The following is a 23970-nucleotide window of genomic DNA, read 5'->3' as shown; positions in this document are numbered from 1 at the left end:
CATCTGGTCCAGGTGACTTATCCACCTGAAGACCTTTCAGTTTGCCCAGCACTTCTTTCTTTATAATAGCAATGGCACTCACTCCTGCTTCCTGACACTCATGGACCTCTGGCATACAACGAATGCCTTCCACAGTAAAGACTGAAGCAGAGTACTTAGTAAGTTCATCTGCCATTACTTTGTCCCCCATTACTACCTCACCAGCATCATTTTCCAGTGGTCCAATATCAACTCTCACCTCACTTATATTCTTTATATATCTACGGGGTCTCTTTTTTTTGTATGTTAAATTTAAAATGGCTTCTTTGTTATGTTAATCTTTTAAATTGCTGTGTATGTGGATTAAAATGGCTTCTTTGTTATGTTAAATGCTGAGAAAGTCTCTAGCTAGACGTTTGCTTGGGTTAATACAGATAGCAGGGTGCTATTAGCCAATGGGTGTCCATGTTATTGTTTTTTTGGGTGATAATGCTGTCTCATATGAGTGGGAACGGGGGTTTTGGTGGGGAGTCGGAGGAGAGATGGGGGTTTTTGGCGGGGAGTCGGAGGAGAGACAGAGAGGACGGTGGAGAGGCGGGGAGTCGGAGGGGAGACGAGGAGGACGGTGGAGAGACGGGGAGTCGGAGGAGGGACGGGGAGTCGGAGGGGAGACGAGTCGGAGGAGAGACGGGGAGTCAGAGGAGAGATGGGGGGACGGAGGAGAGACGGGGAGTCAGAGGGGAGACGGGGAGTCGGAGGAGAGACGGGGAGGACGGCGGACGTGCGGAAAGGCTCCGGTCGATCACTCCGGGTGGTCCCGAGCCGTGAGTCAACAGGATCCGGGTGGTTGTCTGGAATTTATTGAGCTCCAACGGTTGTGCATGAAGAATTTGGGCTTTGATAAGTCTGGCGCATTTTTTTTCCCATTACTTCCTTTCCTGTATCGAATTTATATTAATTTCATACTTAGTAATATCTATAAAGTGTACTTGATAAAACGTACTGTGTGTGCTGGCTGACGATTGATGTTTGGGATTGATTTGGGCCGCAGTGGTGCGGCAACCGACTCCGTGGGAAGCGTTCAGGCAGGTGCTGGGCAGGTTTTCCCCTAGACATATATAAGCCAATATAGCTGAGCGTTACATATAACTGAAATAACTTACAGTATTCTGCTTTATATTATCAGCTAGTTTGCCCTCACATTTCATCTCTTCCTTTCTTGCAGCTTTTTAGTTGCCTTTTGTTGGATTTTAAAAATGTCCCAATCATCCAACTTCCCACTCACTTTTGCTACATTATATGCCCTTTCCTTGGCTTTTATGCAGTCCTTAACTTCCCTCGTCAGCCACGGGTACCTAGCCCTGCCATTTGAGGACGACTTCTGTGGGACATACCTATTCTGCACCTTGTGAACTATTCCCAGAAACTTCAGCCAACTCTGCTCCGTTGTCATCCCATCCACCAGGGCAAGCTCCTCTCTCATTCTTCTGTAATTCCCTTTATTCCATTGCGATACTAATACATGTGACTTATGCTTCTCCCTCTCAAACTGCAGTATGAATTCAATCATAATTCAACCACGGTCTTATTGAATGATGTAGCAGCTTCTGAGTGCCTCAGAGTGAGCTGGCTTTCTTTTTCCCCTGTTCCAAAGGTTATAGAAGAGTACAAAATGCTGACTATGGTCAAGGACTGGAAACTAAAGTAATGACCAAATATTTTTGGATGCTGAAATGACTTGTATGTGGAAGATAGTTTGCATATTAATTCCAATTGCTTAAAACGAAATTTGACGTGTGATGGTTGATTGTGTATTAGTTGTGAGGCAAACTTATAGAGTAAACGTAACTTAACTCCTCTAGGTTTAGTGAATGGGCTTCATGATGTTCACATTTCCTGTGAAATTGTCACTCAGCATTACTCCCCATTAGGGGTGCTATACCACAGACTTGCTTGTATACAACAAACAGACTATGTTAATCTGATGCTGCTTTGACTGTTACAGACTGATTCCACACATATTGCCAAAGTATATTAGAGCCCCAAATGGACCTGATGCCAAACCTGTTGAACAGATGTATCCAGGTAAACTCACTTTTTAAAATCTAGGTGGAAATTTCACCCAGTTTTAAAATGACAATTGAAAATATTTACTGACATAATACTCTGCTGTAATTAACCTAAACTTGTATATTAATAGGAGACCTTAGCTTTTCTTTGGTATAATGTGGTCAAATGAGCACTTCAACAATATCTTGAATCAGCTTATAGTTAGTTAAGATTCATTAAAAGATTAAAATAAATCCAGGGGAAAGCTGTTTCTTTTCTAGAACTAAAGATGAACATATTCTATAACCTTTATCCCCTCCCCACACCTTCTTACTCTGACCTCTCATCTTTTTTTTCCAGTCCTGACGGAAGGGTCTCAACGCGAAACATCAACTGTTTACTGTTTTCCATAGATGCTGCCTGGCCTGCTGAGTTCCTCCAGCATTTTGTGTGTGTTGCTTGGATTTCCAACATCTGCAGATTTTCTCATGTTTGCTATTCTATAACCTTTCCTTTTTTATCTTATTCCCAAGTCATTTTGTGCGTTTGATTTCATGAATGTCAAAATTCAAATCAATTAAATTCAAACACAAGGAAATCTGCAGATGCTGGAAATTCAAGCAACACACATAAAAAATGCTGGTGAACGCAGCAGGCCTGGCAGCAATTATAGGAAGAGGTACAGTCAACGTTTCGGGCTGAGGCCCTTCGTCAGGACTAACTGAAAGAAGAGATAGTAAGAGATTTGAAAGTGGGAGGGGGAGGGAGAGGTCTGAAATGATAGGAGAAGACAGGAGGGGGAAGGATGGAGAAAGAGCTGGACAGTTGATTGGCAAAAGGGATATGAGAAGATCATGGGACAGGAGGCCCAGGGAGAAAGAAAGGGGGAGAGGGAAACCCAGAGGATGGGCAAGGAGTTATAGTGAGAGGGACAGAGGGAGAAAAAAGAGAGGGGAAAAAAAGAAAAGAATAAATAAGCAAATAAATAAATAAATAAATAAGGGATACAAAGGGAAGGTGGGGCATTAGCGGAAGTTAGAGAAGTCAATGTTCATGCCATCAGGTTGGAGGCTACCCAGACGGAATATAAGGTGTTGTTCCTCCAACCTGAGTGTGGCTTCATCTTGACAGCAGAGGAGGGTGTGGATAGACATGTCAGAATGGGAATGGGACGTGGAAATAAAACGTGTGGCCACTGGGAGATCCTGCTTTCTCTGGCGGACGGAGCGTAGATGTTCAGTGAAATGGTCTCCCAGTCTGCGTCGGGTCTCGCCAATGTATAGAAGGCCGCATCGGGAGCACCGGACGCAGTATATCACCCCAGCCGACTCACAGGTGAAGCGTCGCCTCACCTGGAAGGACTGTCTGGGGCCCTGAATGGTGGTGAGGGAGGAAGTGTAAGGGCACGTGTAGCACTTACTCCGCTTACTAGGATAAGTGCCAGGAGGGAGATTGGTGGGGAGGGATGGAGGGGGGGAACGAATGGACAGGGGAGTCGTGTAGGGAGCGATCCCTGCGGAGGACAAGGGGAATCCTATTCCTAGGGAGGATGGGATGAGAGCAGATGTGTGTGAAGTGGGAGAAATATGTTTGAGAGCAGAGTTGATGGTGGAGGAAGGAAAGCCCCTTTCTTTAAAAAAGGAGGACGTCTCCTTCGTCCTGGAATGAAAAGCCTCATTCTGAGAGCAGATGCAGCGGAGGCGGAGGAATTGCGAGAAGGGGATGGCGCTTTTGCAAGAGACAGGGTGGGAAGAGGAATAGTCCAGGTAGCTATGAGAGTCCGTAGGCTTATAGTAGACATCAGCAGATAAACCGTCGCCAGAGATAGAGACTGAAAGATCTAGAAAGGGGAGGGAGGTGTTGGAAATGGACTAGGTAAACTTGAGGGCAGGGTGAAAGTTGGAGGCAAAGTTAATAAAATCAACGAGCTCTGCATGCATGCAGGAAGCAGTGCCAATGCAGTCGTCGATGTAGCGAAGGAAAAGTGGGGGACAGATACCACTATAGGCTTGGAACATGGATTCCAGAGTGTGAGAAGTGTCATGAACATAGGTGGGAAGGGATTGAACAAGGGGGGATAAAACAGTGTCGAGGTATGCAGAAATGAGGTTGGTGGGGCAGGAGCAAGCTGAGACAATGGGTCTAAATTCAAATTTAGTTGTCATTTAACCATATATGAAACAGTCAAATGAGACAGTGTTACTGCGGGATTAAGGGCCAAAGACACATTATCAACATTTACACAGAAGATCACAATCATGAAATATGAGTCTCGAGGCCCACCTCCCTCTCCCCCACCCCCCGCCACGCCGTGGCTTGATTCATACAAGTCAACAAACACATTACAGAATATCAGTAAAATTACAATGTAGAATACGCATGTAGATATACAGTCCAGAACCCCATTCACCAACATCATCTCCCAACCGGCCCCAGCGCTGGCGAGGCAACACTGCAGCTTTGAGGCCCAGTCCTTGCCCCGGCTCCCGCCAGACGAACCCGCGGCTTTGAGGCCTAGTCCCTTGTATATTCAAGCACTTATAGAATATTGGTAAAAACAGAACCAGACAAATATACATGGATATAGTCCAGACCCCTCAGTGTATTTAAAATCTTCAGTTGCCACATCTGCGCTATGCCACCCCAGGACGAGTGCGATGCATCACCTCCAGTAGCTGAAAAGCAAGTGACCCCGCAGCTTGAGGCCCCGGTCCTTTGAGAGACACTAAAAAATCTGCAGGCGGCCGCAACAGAGCTTGTCTTCTGTCGAGCAAAACCATGGGAGGGCGGCTCCGACTCCGTTCTGGACACTGTGCCACACGGCCCCTGGTGAAGTCCCCTCACCCTGAGTGGCTGCAAACAAGCCACACATGGCTTCAGGCCCAATCCTCACTATGACCAAGGACTAAGCCCCCTCCATCCGTCCCTGCTCGCATCCAGAAAATCAGTGAATCGAACTTGTGGCAAGTCAGATTAACAATGTCCAAAGGGGTCTTGCGATCACAGGAAAAGCTACCGAGACAGCCACTCACGTGACCAAGATGATAGAATGCATGGCTAAAACTTTATCTTAAGCAAACACTGTAAGTCAATAAGAAATCCCACGTGTATGAAGCATGAGAATTCTGATTCAAAGAAGAACTGTAGCTGAATTCACCCTATGACTTTGCAGCTAGACGTGTAAATTGATTGTGTTGCTGTGGTACTGACCATCATCACTTTTATACAGTGATAAAACTTTCAATGACAGTACCAGCAGCAAGTACTCCATGTGGAGTTCTGTCCTTTGTAATTGACAAGAAGAATCTCAATTGGCCAGTTAAACCTAATGATTCTTTTTCTTCTTCTAAACTAATTCATGAACAACTTTTCACTATTGACAGAGCATGAAAATAGCTATCTGAATGTGACAATGGAACTGCAAAGGCATGTTGGTAAGAATGCAAATGATTCCGATGTTATCTTGGAGTGGTGGGTGATACAGACCAAAACGAAGAAATGTAAACAAAACAAGTGTAATGAACTGCAGATGGTCATCTTTAGTGACAAAGTCAGCCCACCGAGCCTCGGTTTCCTCGCTGGACATGGGTAAGATTCTTCTATAAATATAACATCATCAGTCGTCATTTTCTTTATCTTGCAAAACTCTAATAAAACATTCTACACTGTAATGAATGCAGTAGCAATGAAAATGATTAAATATTATGAATTTAGTTAATTTGATTAAAGTCATATCTCAACATTTACTTAAAGCAAGTTAGTAAATATGGGTTAAGCTCAAAGACGGATTTAGTGCTGTTAATCTATGATATGGCTATTTAATCTTTCTACTTCTTTGGACGTTGAAGGCACGTGCTTGATTCAGACATGTACTTAATAAATATTTCCTAATCGGTAGCATACTGATACAACTGTACCAAAGACTCTACTCTTCTCCTGTCTCACTGAGTGGCTTCATTAACGTCTTCAATCAAAGGAACCTGCAATTTACAGAACCGTAGAATTACCAGTGATAACCCTTCCCTTCATCCACCCGATATGTAAATTAATTGATAAACAATTTTCACCTATTTTAGCGAATAGTAATATTTTTATTCAAAAGTGTTATTAGGTACTTAGTAAGTTTAAAAATTCTACCTTCTGACATTCCACATCACCTAAGCCGATGAAATAATTCTGAGGCATTGGTGTAGTTGAGGGAAGGTTCCTTCAGATCTCCCTGAGTTCTGCTGTTAAATGTACTCCTGTCTGGGGGGTAGCTGGAACACAGCACCACCTCACAAAAAGAAGCTGGACCACCATATGTTGGGCAGCACAACTACAGGTGAACAACGTTTTTTAAGATTCAAGATAGTTTGCCATTGTTCAGTACACAGTAGAAAGGAAAATGAAATAATTGTTACTCCAAGTCCAATGCAGCATAAAAAGCACTAAGTATAAAGAGCATAATAAAAAATGAACAAAAAATATAATAAATGATTTAAATCTGCAGGTATGAGAGACTGGCTGTATACTTGCTTTGTCGAGAGCTTACAGTTCTGTAAAGCTCTCCCAGTGCAACCTGGCTTTAAGAGACATGAAATAAAAAGTCTTCTATTGAATGAGAGTCAATCTAATGTTGAATCACAATCAAGAGAAAATCTGCAAATGCTGGAAATCAAAGTGTTGCACACAAAATTCTGGAGGAACTTAGCAGGCCAGGCAGCATCTGTGGAAAATAATAAACAGTCAACGTTTCAGGCCAAGATCCTTCATCAGGACTGATAAAGGGTCTCGGCCCGAAACGGAGACAGTTTACTCTTTTCCATAGATGCTTTCTGGCTTGATGGGTTCCTCCAGCTTTTTATGTGTATTACCTCAATCCAATGTTGATCATATTTCCAAATGGGGAGTCTTGCTGAATTGGATTGTTTTGCCTTACCTGGATTTTCTTCTTTTTTTTTCAGAATAATGGGTCTTTACATCTCAATTGTGCTGGTTGTTGGGAAGTTTGTGCGAGGCTTCTTCAGTGAGATCTCCTATTCTATTATGTTTGAGGAGCTGCCTTGTGTGGATCGTATCTTAAAACTCTGCCATGATATTTTCCTTGTGAGAGAGAATGGAGAATTGGAAGTGGAAGAAGAGCTCTATGCCAAGCTAATCTTCTTGTACAGATCACCAGAAACAATGATTAAGTGGACTAGAGAGAAGGATTAACAATACTCTTTCTTTGTATTTTTTTCTTTCTGCTTTTGTCCCCATCTTATCCTCCCCTTCTGGCACTCTCATTCCTCTCTACTGAGCCGAGATGAATATGCACATCCTGTTTGATTACAAATTTACCTCAGATGGTCACAAACCTCTTATGCTGTCTTTAGTCAATTGTTCATTTCTGGAGAAGAGATTTTCCTTCACTAGTGTTAGTACAATGAACTTAATGCCTTAAACACTATCCACGGAGTTGTACTTAAACTCTGAAATGAATCAATGGCAATGTTATATTGCTTAAGACTGTGTATTGAACAGGGGAGAAACTAGGCTGTCTTCTTTCTATCTTTGGTCTGAGTTTTTGTGTTATTAAATGCTCATTTTGACTAGCTATGTAGTTTGGGTCAGAGTGACAGGACAGGTTGTTTACCCAGTGCAACTGGGAGAACTAAACCTATTGCTGGTCTCATGGGGCTTGAGGACACTTGAGGAAGATTGACAATACAGTTGTACTTCATGATGGACAAAGTTTCAAGTTGTTCACAGTCCTGCAAACAAACCTCAAGGAAGTTGAGACTTCAGGCGTTATTGACACATTTTTATATTTTTTAAAAAAGAATATTTTTGGAAAAAAAATGCTTGCCAGAAGATCATTTGTTCAGAAATATTATTGATGTCATGAAACACTGTAGATGTAGATAAGGAATCCCAGAGTAACTCATCAAAACTTTATACGGTGAGAACAATCAGTGGAAGGCTGTCAGATTAGATGTAGGAAGTCAAATTGCTTCAATAACATTATGACAGTGTGACACTGCAACATCATAGTTGTATCAAATGACCATTTTCTTCTTTTTCTTGTTTATTTCATATTTCAAACTGATGAGTTTATGGCCCAGTGTCTTTTTCCGAAAGTGCTTTTGATTCTTTCTCTAATCTGGCTGCAATAAAATTACTATTTTGGAATAACTTTTAGGGCTTTTGTGCAAAAAAACCAGTAATAAAACTGTTAAAGTCATGTTGCAGTTGATTGTAATTACAGAATATCCATATATTATATATATTATATAAATAAAAAGTATTTGTAAGGAATATTGATACTTTGTTTCTAAATTAAAGAAATAATTTGAATGACTATGATTGTGTATTTTCCTAATTGTGAAAAGAAAATTGGTTCCTTGTCTAGGTCAGCCTGACAGCTGGCACACAAGCTAACATATCTTTAATCACCTTGTGTTTAAAGTTTAATGGCATTTTCTTTGTTATTGGATGAGGGAATAACAAATTTTAAAATCAAAGCATCTCCAATCTGATTTGAGATTTCTCTTTCTTTCTAGCATTCCTTGTCAAATCCAAATCTGACAGACTGCAATATGCTCAGCTAAAATCACATTATTATTATTAATACAAAATTCAATAATGCGGAAATGTTCAGGCAAAATTCTAAATTACTGAGGGAAGCAAATATCCTACTTAAAGCGCTTAATAAAAGTTTAATATTTTATTCACAATTGATTCGTAAGCAAGGATTTGCAGCTCAATTATTGAGATTAACCATTTCCTCTGGAGATCTTCCTCTCCTTGCTTCGAAGAAATAACTTGAAATTTAAAAGTATGTAAGAAACCAAAGGCTGTAAATGTTCCATGGACTTTGGTGACCTAGTTTAAGCTGCAGGATATAGAAGTTCAGTGTGCAATTGAATAGTTTACTCTTAAGATAAACCATGACTTATTACTCCCCTTAGTGATTTAATTAATATAATTATAATTAAAGTCTATAACTTTTTAAATATAAATATGTATATCATTTCTTCTGTTTGAAAATTTTGTTACTTGTAATCTATTCAATTTCATTTGTGTCTATTACATTCAGCATAAACTTACTTTCTACCAAGGATGATAAAATCTTTAAGTATTAAACAAGAGTGCAGGAAAATAATGCAATGCCTTCAGTTTCAGATAGAATGAAACAGATCCTGCAAGTGACATGATTTATAAATGTGAAAAAGGTAGAATTATTTCACACCTTATTATGTTCATCCTTTTTTCTTTGCCTTTTAATTTTTGTAGACTTTTTTTTAGGCTGAAGCTTGCAGTCTTCAATTGAGCAGGTAACCAAGGCACCTTAAAGTGGGATCCTTTCTTTTTAATTGTAATTGTCACCTTTTCAATTGAAATTAATTAAATTCTGTTGCTTGGACTGGGAGCTTATTGTGTGAATAAAGGCAGAGATTCAGAAGTCACAAGTGGGTTATGCACAGCAGATTGTAGAGCTTTCAGAGTGTGGGCTTTGGTGAGCAGCAACAGGGGAGCATTTTAATTTTGCTACTTTCATGTGCATAAGTAAAGGTTACAGCACATGGTAGTGGATGTATCCAAATGTTAGGTACTTTGTAACTCGAACTCTTTCAAGTTCTTGGACTACAGTAGTTGGTGTTTAAAGTAGGAAGTTTAGTTTTCTAGCAGAAACAGAACTCTAAACTAAAGAACATGGCAGGAGAATTTGGGACTCTTGAAGTGCATGGTCCTACTGTTAAATGTGGGAATTCTGGAGTGCTAAGTCACGGCATGTGCAGAAGTGTATCTGCTCCTCACTGACTGACTGAGTCCCACTGTTCAGCTGGAGCTGTGGATGGAATCACTACGCTGTGTCCATGATTCTGAACATGTTTAGTGAGCCGGTTACACTGACAATGATAGCTGTACAGACAGAAAAGTGGTGGGTGGCCACCAAAGATAGTAGGTGAAGGCAGCTTATACAGGAGACCTGTATGTCCATCCCTTTTCAAACAGAGATACTATGGTGGATGTTGTTAGAGTGATGGACCTTGGGGGAAAATAGCAGCAACCAAGCTTGTGACATCCATGTTGGCTCAACTGCACAGTGGAGGAAGTAATTGTCTTTATATATGCTAATTATTTACACTCAGTTTGCAGGAAATGACAAAGGAATAATCAGTGGGTGTAAAATATGCTGCCAATTAATTATTGGTTGTTTTGTACTTTCTAGTGAGGTGAATTTAAAATAAGCTTTTAATGCATTTAATTTATTGACAAAAATGATATGTCATAAGTCAGAATCTTGCAAATGGGAACACTATCAGAATATGCTTTGTAAAATAACTCTAAAATTGATCAAAGGAAATATTACAAAATGGACTGGGAATGTTGTATCCATAACTTATTAAATGACATTGTTTCTGGTGGTGTGGTTTATTTCATCACTAGTCTGTTTAACAACTCAGCTTGATCAATTTTTTGACATATTTAAGGGATGATATATTTTGAAAGTGTTCCCTCTAATATTTGTATTGGAGGAATTGAATTAGGCAGACACTTTAAATTACAAACACAAGAAAGTCTTCCAATGCTGAAAATCAAAAGCCACACGCACAAAATGCAGGCCAATGGAAAAGAATAAACAGTTGATGTTTCGGGCTGAGACTCTTCTTCAGGACTGTAGGGTCTCAACAGGCACTCTAATGTTTTTAGGTGGTACATTTTATGAACTGCTTAATGCTGGTATCTAAGTCTTGCAGTTCAGCTTAAATCAAGTTACTTACACCATGAGATCAGCTTAATGACTAGTTAGATGATATTTCTTCTTGTGAAAAAGATAAACTATTTACTCTCAGAAAATTTGTGACATTTAGAATTTGCTAGGGATTCAATCCTGTCTAGCTTACAGTGTTCACTTTTCTGTTATCAATACATTGTCACAAACTTTTGTGGCCATCATTTCACTATCTACTGAACTAAATTTTAAATATTGAATTTTAGATGTTTGAAAAGAATATTCATACCACTTTTATAACTATGAAATTACATTTCTCATAGTGAATACAAAACCAATTTTCATATTTTTTTTCATTCATTCATGGATGTGGATATTGCTGATGAAACCAGCATTCGTTATCAATCCCGAATTGACCTCTATACACAGAGGCTTGCTAAGTTTTTGGAAATAGTTAGGTATAATGCTGTATCTGGAGATGCACATAGGCCAGACCTTGGAAGATTCCTTCTCCTGAAGCACATTGGTGAACCAGATATCGTTCTGCAATAATACAGTGGGTTACTGAGATTTTTTAATTGCAGATTTATTCTGTTTTCTTTGGATGCAAATCTAGTAATTTAACCAATATGTTGCCTGTCTTTCAGAATTGCATTTTTGAAAATTTACTTGACAAGCTTTTTAGTCTGAGCAATTATCTCTCTTGCAGTTTAATTAGTTTGTATAAAAATGGTCATTGCAGTCATCATGAGCTCCACAAACTTTCTGATCAAAGTTAATCTGCACCTGTTCCTAGTCATGCTTATGAATTCAGACCTGAGTTATTTTATGATAAAGTAAATTTGGTGTCCATAATGCTGAATATGCATTTATTAAGTTATTATTCATAAAGGTTTATATAGTTGCATGTTAAATCTAAGAGTTAAAATGCCATGTTTCATATTGGAATTTGTTTACTATTGTCACAAGTACCATGATACAATGAACGGTTTTTCTTGTATACTGATCATACAGATCAGATCATAGCAGTGTATCAAGATAGAACAATAAAAATGCAGAATAAAGTTTAACAGCTAGCGTCCAGTGCAGGTAATCAATAAGGTGCAGATCATAAGAGGTAGATTGTGAGGACAAGAGTCCATCTTCTTGTACTAGGGAACCAATTAGTGATCTTATAATGCAGGGTAGAAACTGTCCATGAGGCTGGTAGTACGAGCTTTCACGCTTGCTATCTTCTAGCCAGTGAAAGAGGAGAGAAGAGCAAATGTCCAGGGTGGGAGGGATCTTTGATTATGCTGGCTGCTTTACTGAAGCAGTAGGAAGTACAGCAATCCATGAAGGAGAGATTAGCTTCCATGATGTGTTGAGTTGTGTTCACAACTCTGTAGTTTCCTGTAGTCACATGCAGTGCAGTTGCCATATCAAGCCATTACACGACCAAATAGGATGCTTCTATGGTGCATCCATTAAAAATTGGTAAGAGTCGATTGGAACTTGCCAAATTTGTTTTTAAAAGGCTTCTTACTGTCTTTCTAACATCTATGTTGTAGTCAAGATTTTTTTAATGAACTATCATGTATCATTACTATCATAATTTATGAAATCCAGAGTTGGTGTCTGTACAGCTATCTGCATTAGTTGCACAGGAAATATTGATAAAATGTAAAAAGCACTACAGTTACAAAATGTAGATTGAGGAGCCCGCTTCACCTATTTCTATCTTCATCTTCATCTGGGACTAATGGTGATTAAGAATGGGATCTCTGGAAGAGGACAAAAAAGCCGATGAAGAGATCTCCATTCTTTGAGTGAGCTGGGGTTGGTAGAGAGTGTGGTGGAGAGGTGCCATAACAATTAAAACACAACTCTCTCTTTCATTGGGCTCTGATGTTTAAAAATGCAAATATTACTAAAATACAGATTTTGTTGACAATGCAAATTTTGTTAATATATGCTGTTTAGACAAACAGACTTTAAAGGTTATCATAATTTCTAGAAGCTTCTGTTATTGAAGTCTTAAAACTAATCCTTGTGAAACTTGGTTTACTTGCTATTTTTAGCTTTTCCAGCATTACGTAATTCAAATAATCCGCAATTTAAGAATTCTCTTTATTTGTGCAAAAAGCTTACAAAGCATTTCGACAGGAACTTAACAGGAAATAATGAAATTGAACAGAATTAGTAATACTGTGGAATTTGGCGCAGATTAATGTGCAAAAAGAGGGCCTTTGTCATTCCTAACAAACAGTGGCAGCTGTTTTTTGAGGTGGGGTGAGGAGAAGTGAGTCAGCATTTATTCTGCCTTTATTAGTAGTAGTAGTCTGGTTTGGAACTTCGGGAAAATATAGGTGAGGTGAGACATAATGTCATACAGAATCCACCTAGCCCTAGCCCAATCAATTCTTGTACTATGAGTGGTACACTCAATGTGTGTTGGTCAAGAGATCACAAGTCAGGGCATGAACAGCTTGAAATCTAAGGAGCTCCACTGAATTATCTAACTTAATGTTCCCCATTGAAATGTGAGTTGAGGATACTGCATCCAAGACGTACACTAATTGTTGACTTGTTCTCAGACCCTGGTGCTCCTGGGCTTTTACTTTTGGATGAACTGAGAAAGTAGTTTCCTTGAAAAGCTGACAGTAGAAAAAGTGTGCATTGCACAATTTATGACCTTGTTTACTGTGTGACTGCCACCAGTTTCTAGTGTGACTAATTGCTTGTGGCATCTTTTCTGTTAAATGCAAAAAGTTACATCTATCCATTCAATTTTGTTCTTTTTTCTTGAACTGATATTTTTCCAACTATCACTTGTTTCTTCAAATATTTAGTGATCCCTTGCATTTGTGTGTTGTAAGGTGGGCGGAAGGTGTTGGGGTATATGGCTTTTTTTCCTTGTGCAGCAGAAAGAAAACTGGAGATGTTTCTCATCTTTTTCTTCTCAATTCATACTGGGTAGACTGGCTTGGGGAAAAATTACAAAAGTCAAGTAGTATCTATGGAAAGAGAAAAAAAATTAACATTTCAGTCAAAGATCTGTCTGAACTGTGGGAAAAGTAGGACAGTTACAGTTTACAAAAGAGAGGTGGGGGGAATAAAGTGAGATGTAAGGCAAGAGCAAGAGACTGCAAATGCTGAAATCCAGAGCAGTAATATCTTGGGGGACTCAGCAGGCTGAGCAACATCTCCGGGTGCAGGAAGGAATTGTCAAGATTTTAGGTCGAACTTCTGAATCACGCATAAATGCAGATGAAGCAGATCAGAAGATGAGAAGCATGAGTACTGACTGTTGGGGGGCAGGGGAGATATGTCCACTTTTATAAGATTGCAAAACATCTAGAATAAAGATATTGTTCCAAAAGAAAAAGACCTTCAGTCAGAATTTTAAAGTGGGTATAATTTCTAAAACTAGTATAAGTAAAACCAAATTATAGAGATACAGATTGCTTGTAAATGGAGTTTATTCAAGCTTTGAAGAAAAATGGCATGTCTGGTTCGAGTACTGTTTGAGGTCAAATACAATTTCTGAAATTTGCCATAATTTGCTTTCAACTATTTAAATTTTCCATTCAGTATTTAATAATCCTGACATAGAAAGATACAACATAGAAACAATACCCTTCCATTTTGACCATCAAGCACCCATAAATTCTGAGTACCCCCCCCCCCAATTGCATCTATCACTCATCGACACACTATGGGCAATTTATGGTGGCCCATTAACCTAGCAAACCACATTTTCTGGGATGTAAGAGGAAACTAGAGCATCCAAAGGGTGCTCTACATGCATACAGGGGAAACATGCAAATTCCACACACACACAGCACTGGAGACCAGGACTGAACTTGGGTCAGTCACTGCAGAGATGCCTGCTTTTGATTTCAGTTGGACACTGTAAAAGTGCTGTTTTATAATGAAATGTAGGTTAAACCAATCAGTTCTCTATTTCTAATCAAAATGATAATAACAAATGTAAACCTTAAAAATAACCATCTTTAAAAGTAATGCAATAGAAAATCTCACCACTCTATATGTAGGAACAGTTTTAGAATTTAATATTTCAACAAATTTATTTACAAATGGGACATTTTAATGTTGAGGCCAACTTACAGAGCAGCACAAAGTAAGTATACAAACCAATGATTACAAATCAGACTAAGACATCAGTGTTGTGATTGTTGTAATACATAGACAATCTGCATTGTACTTGCTATAAATTCCTAGGATTGAACATGGAAACCTAACTATTTAAACGCCAAGTGCCAGAATGACAAGGCAAGTTGCAATTCATAATTTATTCAGACCACATTTGCTTCTGCTACATGGATAGTCAGTACATAATCTCCAATATGGCAAATCCAGGCAGACTGGTCAAGAGCTAGCAGCATCCGTTTCCTTCTCGGGAGTTAACAGGAACTCCTTGATCTGTTCCTTCACCTGTGCTCTAAAACAAACCACATCAGATTTGTCAATTACCGTTTCCATTTTGGGTGCAGCTCTCAATATAAGAGTTCAGCTGAAGAGAGAATAAACATTAAATCCAAATTTAGTTATCAGCTCCAATTTTCAATCACAGGATTGAAATAAGCTGCAGAAAGTTGTAAACTCAGTCAGCTCCATCATGGGCACTATCGTCCCCGGCATCCAGAACATCTTTGAGGAGCGATGCCTCAAAAAAAGTGGCATCCATGATTAAGGACCCCCACTCAATGATTCGGGAATAACTTTTTCCCCTCAGCCATCTGATTTCTGAAAGGACAGTGAACCCGTGAACACTACCTCAGTACTTTTTTTCTTTTTGCACTACTTATTTCATTTAACTTAATTGCAATAGATGTATAAAATATAGTTATTATGTATGGCAATGTACTGTTGCCTCTTAACAACAAATTTTACATGTGCCTGTGATATGAAACCTGATTCTGATCTGGTTTTTAAGATAGGTACATTGCAAATGCTTGACTTTCTCAATATTGCCAATGAATCAGTAGTTAGAAATCCTCTATCCCTGTTGTATTTTTGATACTAAATGAGGTAACCAAGTTCTCTTAATTATGCCTCAGTTTTGCTCCTTCATTGTTTTAATAGTGGTATTAAAATTACCGCTAAAGTTCCAAAGCACAGTTACTGATCTGATTTTGGGTGGATTTTTAAGGCATGGTATTTTAGATTGCACTTTAAATCTACAGGTTGACCTTTCACTGTTTATTCTTTTTAGTGATTTACAAAAGACGTAATGGAAATTTATCAAGTGCTGAAAAACTGGTAGGGTGAAAGTTTTTAAACTTTGTCCTGTGCCTTTGACAATGTTACATTACTAGATTTTTGGAAATGTGCAAGATCACGCATCACTTTTTTTAGGGAGCCACAGGATTTATTTACAAGAGCTGCCCTTGGCTCTGCTAGTGAACGAATGCTAACTTCCTTTCAATATTGCAATTGTGGTGAGGAACAAAGTTATCTGCAATAGTGAATTGACATTGTTGGAGGTTGCGAGCAAACCTCCAACTCTTGTACTATAGACATGGTGTGTACAGAAAGCAAAGATTGAGCATTAATTAGAATAAGATTAGTTTCTACTGCTGAGGGCCAAGATAAATTATACACATAAAAGCTCATTAATTCAACCAAAATTTTACTTTATATACAGCCTAGCAATTTATTTAAATTTATACTTCATCTTAATTCAGTAAGTGTAAATTCACCTGCGTTTTCTGCGCTCTGCTTCAGAGAGGACGTATTGTGGTAAGAGATCCAGTGACACCTAGAAATGAACAGCCAAATGAAAACAATCATTACTATACTGCTGGCCCAAATGTAAGAGGGGAACTTCTTGCAGTTGTGGAAGAGAATAAGAGTTATGATATGGTTTTTCTATAACATAATAACCGATATTATATTCTGATTTTCATGTCTTCTGTGATAATAGTAGTGCGATCACTTGAGTCGAGTATGATGTTTGCCTAAGGGGTTGTCTATTGGTGGGTCCTCAGATGGCTGTAAAGGCCGATCTGGGATCCACATATTAGAAACATTGAAAACCTACAGCACAATACAGGCCTTTCAGCCCAACATGTCCTTACCTTAGAAATTATCTAGGGTTACCCATAGCCCTCTATTTTTCTAAGCTCCATGTACCCATCCAGGAGCCTCTTAAAAGACCCTATCGTATCCGCCTCCACCATGCACTTTCCATGTACTCACTACTTTCTACACAAAAAAACTTACTCCTGACATCTCCTCTGTACCTACTTCCAAGCACCTTAAAACTGTGCCCTCTCAAGCTAGCCATTTCAGCCCTGGGAAAAAACCTTTGACTATCGACACAATCAATATCTCTCAGCATCTTATACACCTCCCATCAGGTCACCTCTCATCCTCCATTACTCCAGGAAAAAAGGCTGAGTTCACTCAACCTATTCTCATAAGGCATGCTCCCCAATCCAGGCAACATCCTTGTAAATCTCCTCTGTACCCTTTCTATGGTTTCCACATTCTTCCTGTAGTAAGGCGACCAGAACTGAGCACAGTACTCCAAGTGGAGTCTGACCAGGGTCCTATATAGCTGCAACATTACCTCTCAGCTCAAGTTCAATCCCATGATTGATGAAAGCCAATGCACCATATGCCTTCTTAATCACAGAGACAACGTGGACAACGTTTGAGTGTCCTATAGACTCGGACCCCAATATCCCTCTGATTCTCCACACTGCCAAGTGTCTTAGCTTTAATACTATATTCTGCCATCATATTTATCCTACCAAAATGAACCACCTCACACTTGTGGGTTGAACTCCATCCGCCACTTCTCAGCCCGGTTTTGCATCCTATCGATGTCCTGCTGTAACCTCTGACAGCCCTCCACACTATCCACAACATCCCCAACCTTTCCAACCTTTGTGTCATCAGCAAATTTACTAACCCTCCACTTCCTCATCCAAGTCATTTATAAAAATCACCAAAAGTAGAGGTCCCAGAACAGATCCCTGAGGCACACCACTGGTGACCAACCTCCATGCAGAATATGAACCGTCTACTAGCACTCTTCGTCTTCTGTGGGCAAGCTAGTTCTGGATCCACAAAGCAATGTCCCATGCCTCCTTACTTCCTCAATAACCCTTGCATGGGATACCTTATCAAATGTTCTGCTGAAATCTATATACACTACACCTACCCTCAACAATGTGTTTAGTCACATCCTCAAAAAATCCAATCTGGCTCTTAAGACATGACCTGCCTTTGACAAAACCATGCTGACTATTCCTAATCACATTATGCCTCTCCAAATGTTCATAAATCCTGCCTCTCAGGATCTTCTCCATCAGTTTACCAGCCACTGAAGTAAGACTCACTGGTCTATAATCTCCTGGGCTACTTATTTCTGATGACTCTGGTTAGTGGTTGGGTCTTTTGATTGTCAGTCTCATCGTTTACAATTGCTGTTTGTTCTCTGCAGCACAGCAGAAATCACTGTCATGCAGCACAGCTCCTCTTGAACAGATTTCCTTCAGGTGTAACATTTGAATGCAATGTCGCCCCAGTTTATTAGATGTAATGTTGTATTTCTTCAGGCAGATTTTAATGTTATCTTTGAAGTGTTTCATCTGCATTACTCAGGCGGTGGTTGATTTCAGAGTTGATGTCTGCTTCTGAGGAGAGAATGCTGCCAAGGTAGGGAAGTGGTCTACTTTTTCAAGGGCGTTATCATTGTCTGTTATGGAGGACTGGATAAATGGCTGGTTGGGCAGTGGCTGATATAGGACCTGTGTTCTGAATATTAAAAGAAGACAAGAAACAGAGCCCTATTTATTCAGGATACATTGGAGGTCTTCAGAGTGATCCATGGTGGTGGTATCATCCACATACTGAAGCTCCTTTATAGTGGTGGTGCTGACCCTCGTTCTTGGCCTTGAAATGGTTGAGGTTGAAAAGCTTGTTGTACATTCTAGACATGAGTGGGGATTTCTTGTGACAGGTCTTGGGTCTTGGCCAATCAGGTGAAATGTGGCAGGAATAAAGATTGCAACTAGGGAGGTGCAATGATACAGTCCTGTTAAACTCGTTGAGTACTGTGGTTGACAGAAATACTGACACTATTGCGTGTTGGTATAAAGTCCTTGTCAGGGCAGCCATGTCCTGATAATATGTCAGAGAGCTTGACAGTCCACTGTATCAAATGCTTTTGTCAAATTTATGAAGGCCAAGTACAAGTGTTCCCTTTCTTCACAGCATTTTCCTATAATTAGCATGCTGTGAAGATAATGTGTGTAGTGCCTCTAGATGGTGGAAACCACACTGATTTCAGGGAATACTTCAAATACCTCTGGTGACATGAAGCTTCTTCAGTGCCACCTAAAACTGTGTATGGTTCGGGTTCACAAACACGAGAAAACCTGCAGATGCTGGAAATCCAAAGCAACATGCACAAAATGCTGGAGGAACTCAGCAGGCCAGGCATCAATGCAAAGGAATAAATAGTTGACGTTTCAGGCCAAAATCCTTCATGAGGTTTTAGCCCGAAACGTTGACTGTTTATTCCTTTCCATAGATGCCTGGCCTGCTGAGCTCCTCCAGCATTTTGTACGGTTCAGATTACTACAGATTAAGCCCCCTGCAATCAACTTCTTAACTACAACAGCACTACTGAACCAGAGGTTACTAAGCAAGGTCTCCAAAGACCTGTGAGAGAAGACACACGGGATCTTCCCGGTAGGAAGAAGATCCATGAAGCCTTCAGGAGCCTGAAAAGCAACAAAGCCGCTGGTCCTGACGGGATCCCAGCAAAGATCCTTCAGGAAGGAGGACCAACACTCCTACGTGCCCTGCTCCAGAAGGTTTGGGAAAAGGAACAACTGCCCTCAGAGCTCTGGGATGTTCTGATAGTGACCATTTTCAAGAAGGGAGACAAAGCAGATTGTGGCAATTACACAGGCATATCCCTCCTGTCATCAAGAAGCAAAGAGCTTGCATGTATCCTTGTCAACCAACTCCTTCTGCTATTGAAGAAGTACACCCTCTTACTTCCATAAGTGCATAAACACTAAACTTGCTAATACAGTTATATGATTGGGGCTCAAAAGATGCAATTTGCAGCCTACTGGAAAGTATTTGAAAAACTTTGCAAAACTTTTATTGTTTAACTCTGCACTATGACAGTTGTCTTTTATTGAGTCAGTTGTATAGCAAAGAAATGGACATTTAGCCCACTGTATATGTGCTGACCATTATGTCTATCAACACTAATCCAAATTTCCTGCATTAATTTAGGTGAGTGAATGATGAGCGATCTGGACAGATACACACACTTACTTCAACTAATTAGATATGATAGAGGTAGAGGAATATTATTCTAACTGAGGTATATGAACATGGTGTTATACAAGACTCTTAATCTGAAAATGTAGATGGGCTGATTAGTGTGCAGGCAATACAGAAATCATCTCGGGGGGAAGAGGGTAGAGCACGAGATGGCAGGTGATAGGTGAATCCACGTGAGACAGGCAAGTGGGCTGGAAGACGGTGCCCTCTTTCTTTTCAGTCCCAACTGAAGGGTCTAGGGTTGCAACCAGAAATGGTAACTGTCCACTTTCCAGCATAGATGCTGCCTGATCCACTGAGTTCTTCCAGCATTTCATGTGTTGCATTCGTTGGAGTCATGTTGCATCAGTATAAAATTTTGGGCACTATTTGGAGTACTGTGTACAGTTCTGATTGCTACATTATAGGCAGCATGTGGAGGCTGAGAGGTTACAGAACAGTTCCACCAGCATGTTACCTGGATTAGAAAGTATGAACTGTAGAGTAGTTTGACCAACATCATTTTCTCTGGAACATCAAAGGCAAAGGGGAGATCTGACAAGCAGGTAAAATTATGAAAGGAATAGATAGAAGTCCTTATCCTTATGTGGAAACATCAGATAATAGAGGGCACAGCTTTAAGGTGATAGGGGATGGTTTAAAGGCGATTTACTAGTCACATTTTTATTTTAAGTGGAAATTGGTCAGTGCCTGAAATGCACTGCAAAGGGAAGAGGTAGAAGCAGATTCAAGAGCAATAGTTACAAGGCATGTAGACAGATACACGAAAAGGCAAGGAATAGAAGGATATTGACTATGCACAGTCAGACGTGCAATTTATATTGGCATGATGCATAGCAGTCACATCATGGGCCAAAGTGCCTATTCCTGTGCTGTACTGTTCAATATTTTAAGTAATGATAGACAGTTTATAGGCAAAATATGGAATTAATGCACGTGTGTTGTTGGATCCTACAATTACATGCTTTTGAATCAAATTTGATACCTTAAACAGAAACAATGTTTATCAAGCCATTAAATCAGAGCTTATTTTAAAGTTAGAAATATTATCACAATTGATCTAAAGTATTAACCCTTTCACTCTTCATAGAATGAGACACAGTTAATACTTAAGACTGATTCTATCTGATCTGATGGAGAACTTATTAATTTTTTGTTTTAAATGTATTAAATAAACATCTCTTGAACAACCGCAGAATTGGGAAATCGGATTTTTTTTTAACGATGACTCACCATATCTTTGATAGTTAGCCTACAGCTGTAGCAAAGCAGTGCGAGAAGATCAGTAGTTCTATTTCCACTGAAATGACAAATGAATTTTAACCAGTAATTAACTTTTAAAGACAAATTGCTATTGCATGAACAAAAAACGTAAAACATCTTTTACAAAGCTGCTCTAGGAAAGTGTATAAGCCGACACTGTACCGAAAAAGCATTGCCTTTTAGACAGTAATCTTTCAGAGCCTATTTGCTTAAAGACATAGCTGCCAGTAGAAGGGCCAAAGTAACTGGGATAAGTAAGAGATCAGAAATGGAGTAACAGTTCTTGATGATTAGGGGTAAGAGGAAGAAAGGGGTGGTTAAAATTGAGGCCACAATCTTCACAACTGGACACAACAATGAGCATGGACACAGCAATGAACAATGAGGTATGAGTTGATAAGGAACTAGTATTGGATTAAAGGTATCATGGTTCAGCACAATCCGCAAGGTTAGGATACAAGCAGCTGTGACTTGGATAAATTTCTTTAGAGGGTGTTAAGCGGCATAGCTAGTATGAAATGGTTTAATCTGGGGATAATAAAAACTCAATGATCTAAATCAGGCGGTAGGTAGTACATGGGTGTAAACTGGGAGTCTTGACATCTGAAGCAATGGGTTGGAAGCTCAGCATGAAGTTCCCAAGAGCTGGATTCAGTCCCAGTAACACAGATGGAAACTACAGCTACAGAAAGAAATTAGTGGCAAGAGTCAATGACAACAGCTTCTGAGTTTAAAATAGATTATTTAGTTTTCAAATGTTAATGCTCTATGATATTGGAATTACATTTATTTAAAGAACTAGATTGTATCATTTTCCTATTAACCACATTCTCAGTAAATCAGAGTTCTGGTAAATTCAAAGAATGAATTATTTTCCACTTGGCTATGGATTAAAATCAAATGGATAATGGAACAGGTGTGGCAGATTTCTATCCTTTTTTATCCATCTGAAAACATTTACTTGCTTGTTAACACCTACCAGCTTGTTGAGTAGCACGCTGATTCTGACTGCATGCCACAGCATTTTCCTTTGTCATCTTCTCCATCATTACCACAGCAAGATTGCTCAGTGGCCTTTGGCACCTGATCAGGAAGCCGCTTCAGTGATAATTTTTCTGATATAAGAGTAGCGTGAAAAGCCGAGGCTTCCTCTTGAGAGAACACACAATTATGCTTTTAAGAACATATGAACTTTAAATATCTTTTCTTAGATGCAAGGCACATGCAATTTCAACAATTATCCAGATTCTATGTCTTTTATATGTGATTGCCATTTGCCTTTTGCATATTTTCCAGGCAAATCAAAAATCTTTTTAAAAAATTTTTAAAAAGTTAGGAAAATTTAAACTAACCAGAAAATAACTGGGGCTTTTAACACTGACTAAAACATCCTCGTAAAGCAATGAAAAGGACACCTTTCAACATTTATAACTTACCTATTTTACTGTTCATTGCACAAAGACACAGTAAGCATTTCTCTGGCTGTTCAGCATCATTGTTCAAATCAGAGCAAACTGTATTCAACTTCTCACTGGTCCTACAAGAAAAAATGGCTAACAACAGATTACTGCAATCTATTTTGCTCTCTAACCCCCATTTTACCTGTTTCTACAATGGATTTGCAAACCCACTAAAAATTACAAATTTTTTCAATCTTAAGCTATGTTCAAACCCTCTCTTAATTGAACCATGTTATTAGACAAGAAGATAAGGCATGCTTAGGAAGGAACATTTTGCAAGGAGAATCTCTAATATACTGTTCTTGTGCATCTCTTGGCTTTTAATTAACATTTCCATAAGCTGCAACTGGGAGTAAAACAGGGAAAAAGTCTGAGGGGAATGAAGGTGTTGTTATATAAAACTATGGTTTAAAAGCAATATTCACATTGTTCCATGTTTTTGCGATGTACTTAACATTATTTGTGAAAACACTTACAAAGGCTGAAAAGCAGCACAATCCTTACCTGTAAACAGTACTCACAGTGGATGGGAAATCGGTCTGCAACTTGTTTACGAAACTCTCAGTCAATCGATGGATGCTAGCTTTATCACTGGCCTGTAATACAGTAGCCGAGTTTTTCAAGTTGCTTAGAACAATGACCTTTTTATTCGGTGCCATCTTACTGAACTAGTTGGAATGAAATTCCAAATTTCATAAAGTTTCAAATAGTTTTGGGTAAAGTTATATTCAAAGTCACTGGCATCCATGTGTACTTCCAAGTATTTAGTTTAGTTTTTCAATTAAACTGTTGATAGATGGTTGCTATCAACGACATACAAGGATAACGGATGTAGTAAAAGAAAACTAAGTTGCTGGGATGGAAGAAGTTGAGTTGAGCAGATTGGTCATTGGTGCAGAGGAGAATGAGGGATAATCATGAAGGTATAAAATCATGAAGGTCACAGGGTGAGTAGGTAGTCTTTTTTATTCCCCAGGGTTGGGGAATCAAGAACTAGAGGGCATAGATGGGGCAACATTTTTAACTAAAGGGTAATCAGTACATGGAATGAGCTGCTGGAAGTGGATGAGGCAGGTACATCAAGGACTTTTAAAAGGGACTGAACAATTACAAGGAAAGGTTTAGAGGGATATGAACCAAACACAAGTGAATGAGAATCATGGTCAGCATTAACCTGTTGGGCCACAAGGCCTGTTCTTG

At 39.4% G+C, this 23970-nt stretch overlaps 2 protein-coding genes across 6 annotated transcripts in view; one reads left to right on the top strand and one right to left on the bottom strand.

The window, feature by feature from the left end:
* Nucleotides 1-8344, top strand: part of piezo1 (piezo type mechanosensitive ion channel component 1 (Er blood group)) — a 312347-nt gene extending 304003 nt beyond the window's left edge. For all 5 annotated transcript variants that reach the window (XM_063067069.1, XM_063067071.1, XM_063067068.1 and 2 more), the window contains 3 exons: nt 1985-2064; nt 5412-5616; nt 6975-8344. In XM_063067069.1, the coding sequence (XP_062923139.1) occupies nt 1985-2064; nt 5412-5616; nt 6975-7224 (535 nt within the window). In that variant the 3' untranslated portion in view covers nt 7225-8344. The remainder of the gene's footprint in view (nt 1-1984; nt 2065-5411; nt 5617-6974) is intronic.
* Nucleotides 8345-14193: 5849 nt separating this feature from the next.
* The window catches only part of ctu2 (cytosolic thiouridylase subunit 2 homolog (S. pombe)), a 54525-nt gene continuing 44748 nt past the window's right edge, over nt 14194-23970 (bottom strand). The window contains exons 10-15 of the mRNA XM_063067061.1: nt 23275-23366; nt 22747-22847; nt 22290-22461; nt 21281-21347; nt 16435-16493; nt 14194-15173 (exon numbers count right to left, since the gene is read on the bottom strand). Coding sequence (XP_062923131.1) covers nt 15101-15173; nt 16435-16493; nt 21281-21347; nt 22290-22461; nt 22747-22847; nt 23275-23366 — 564 coding nt within the window. The 3' untranslated portion in view covers nt 14194-15100. The remainder of the gene's footprint in view (nt 15174-16434; nt 16494-21280; nt 21348-22289; nt 22462-22746; nt 22848-23274; nt 23367-23970) is intronic.

This window comes from Mobula hypostoma, chromosome 14, assembly GCF_963921235.1.
Source record: "Mobula hypostoma chromosome 14, sMobHyp1.1, whole genome shotgun sequence".
NCBI classification, from domain to species: domain Eukaryota; kingdom Metazoa; phylum Chordata; class Chondrichthyes; order Myliobatiformes; family Myliobatidae; genus Mobula; species Mobula hypostoma.
This window is presented reverse-complemented; position numbering and strand designations above follow the sequence as displayed.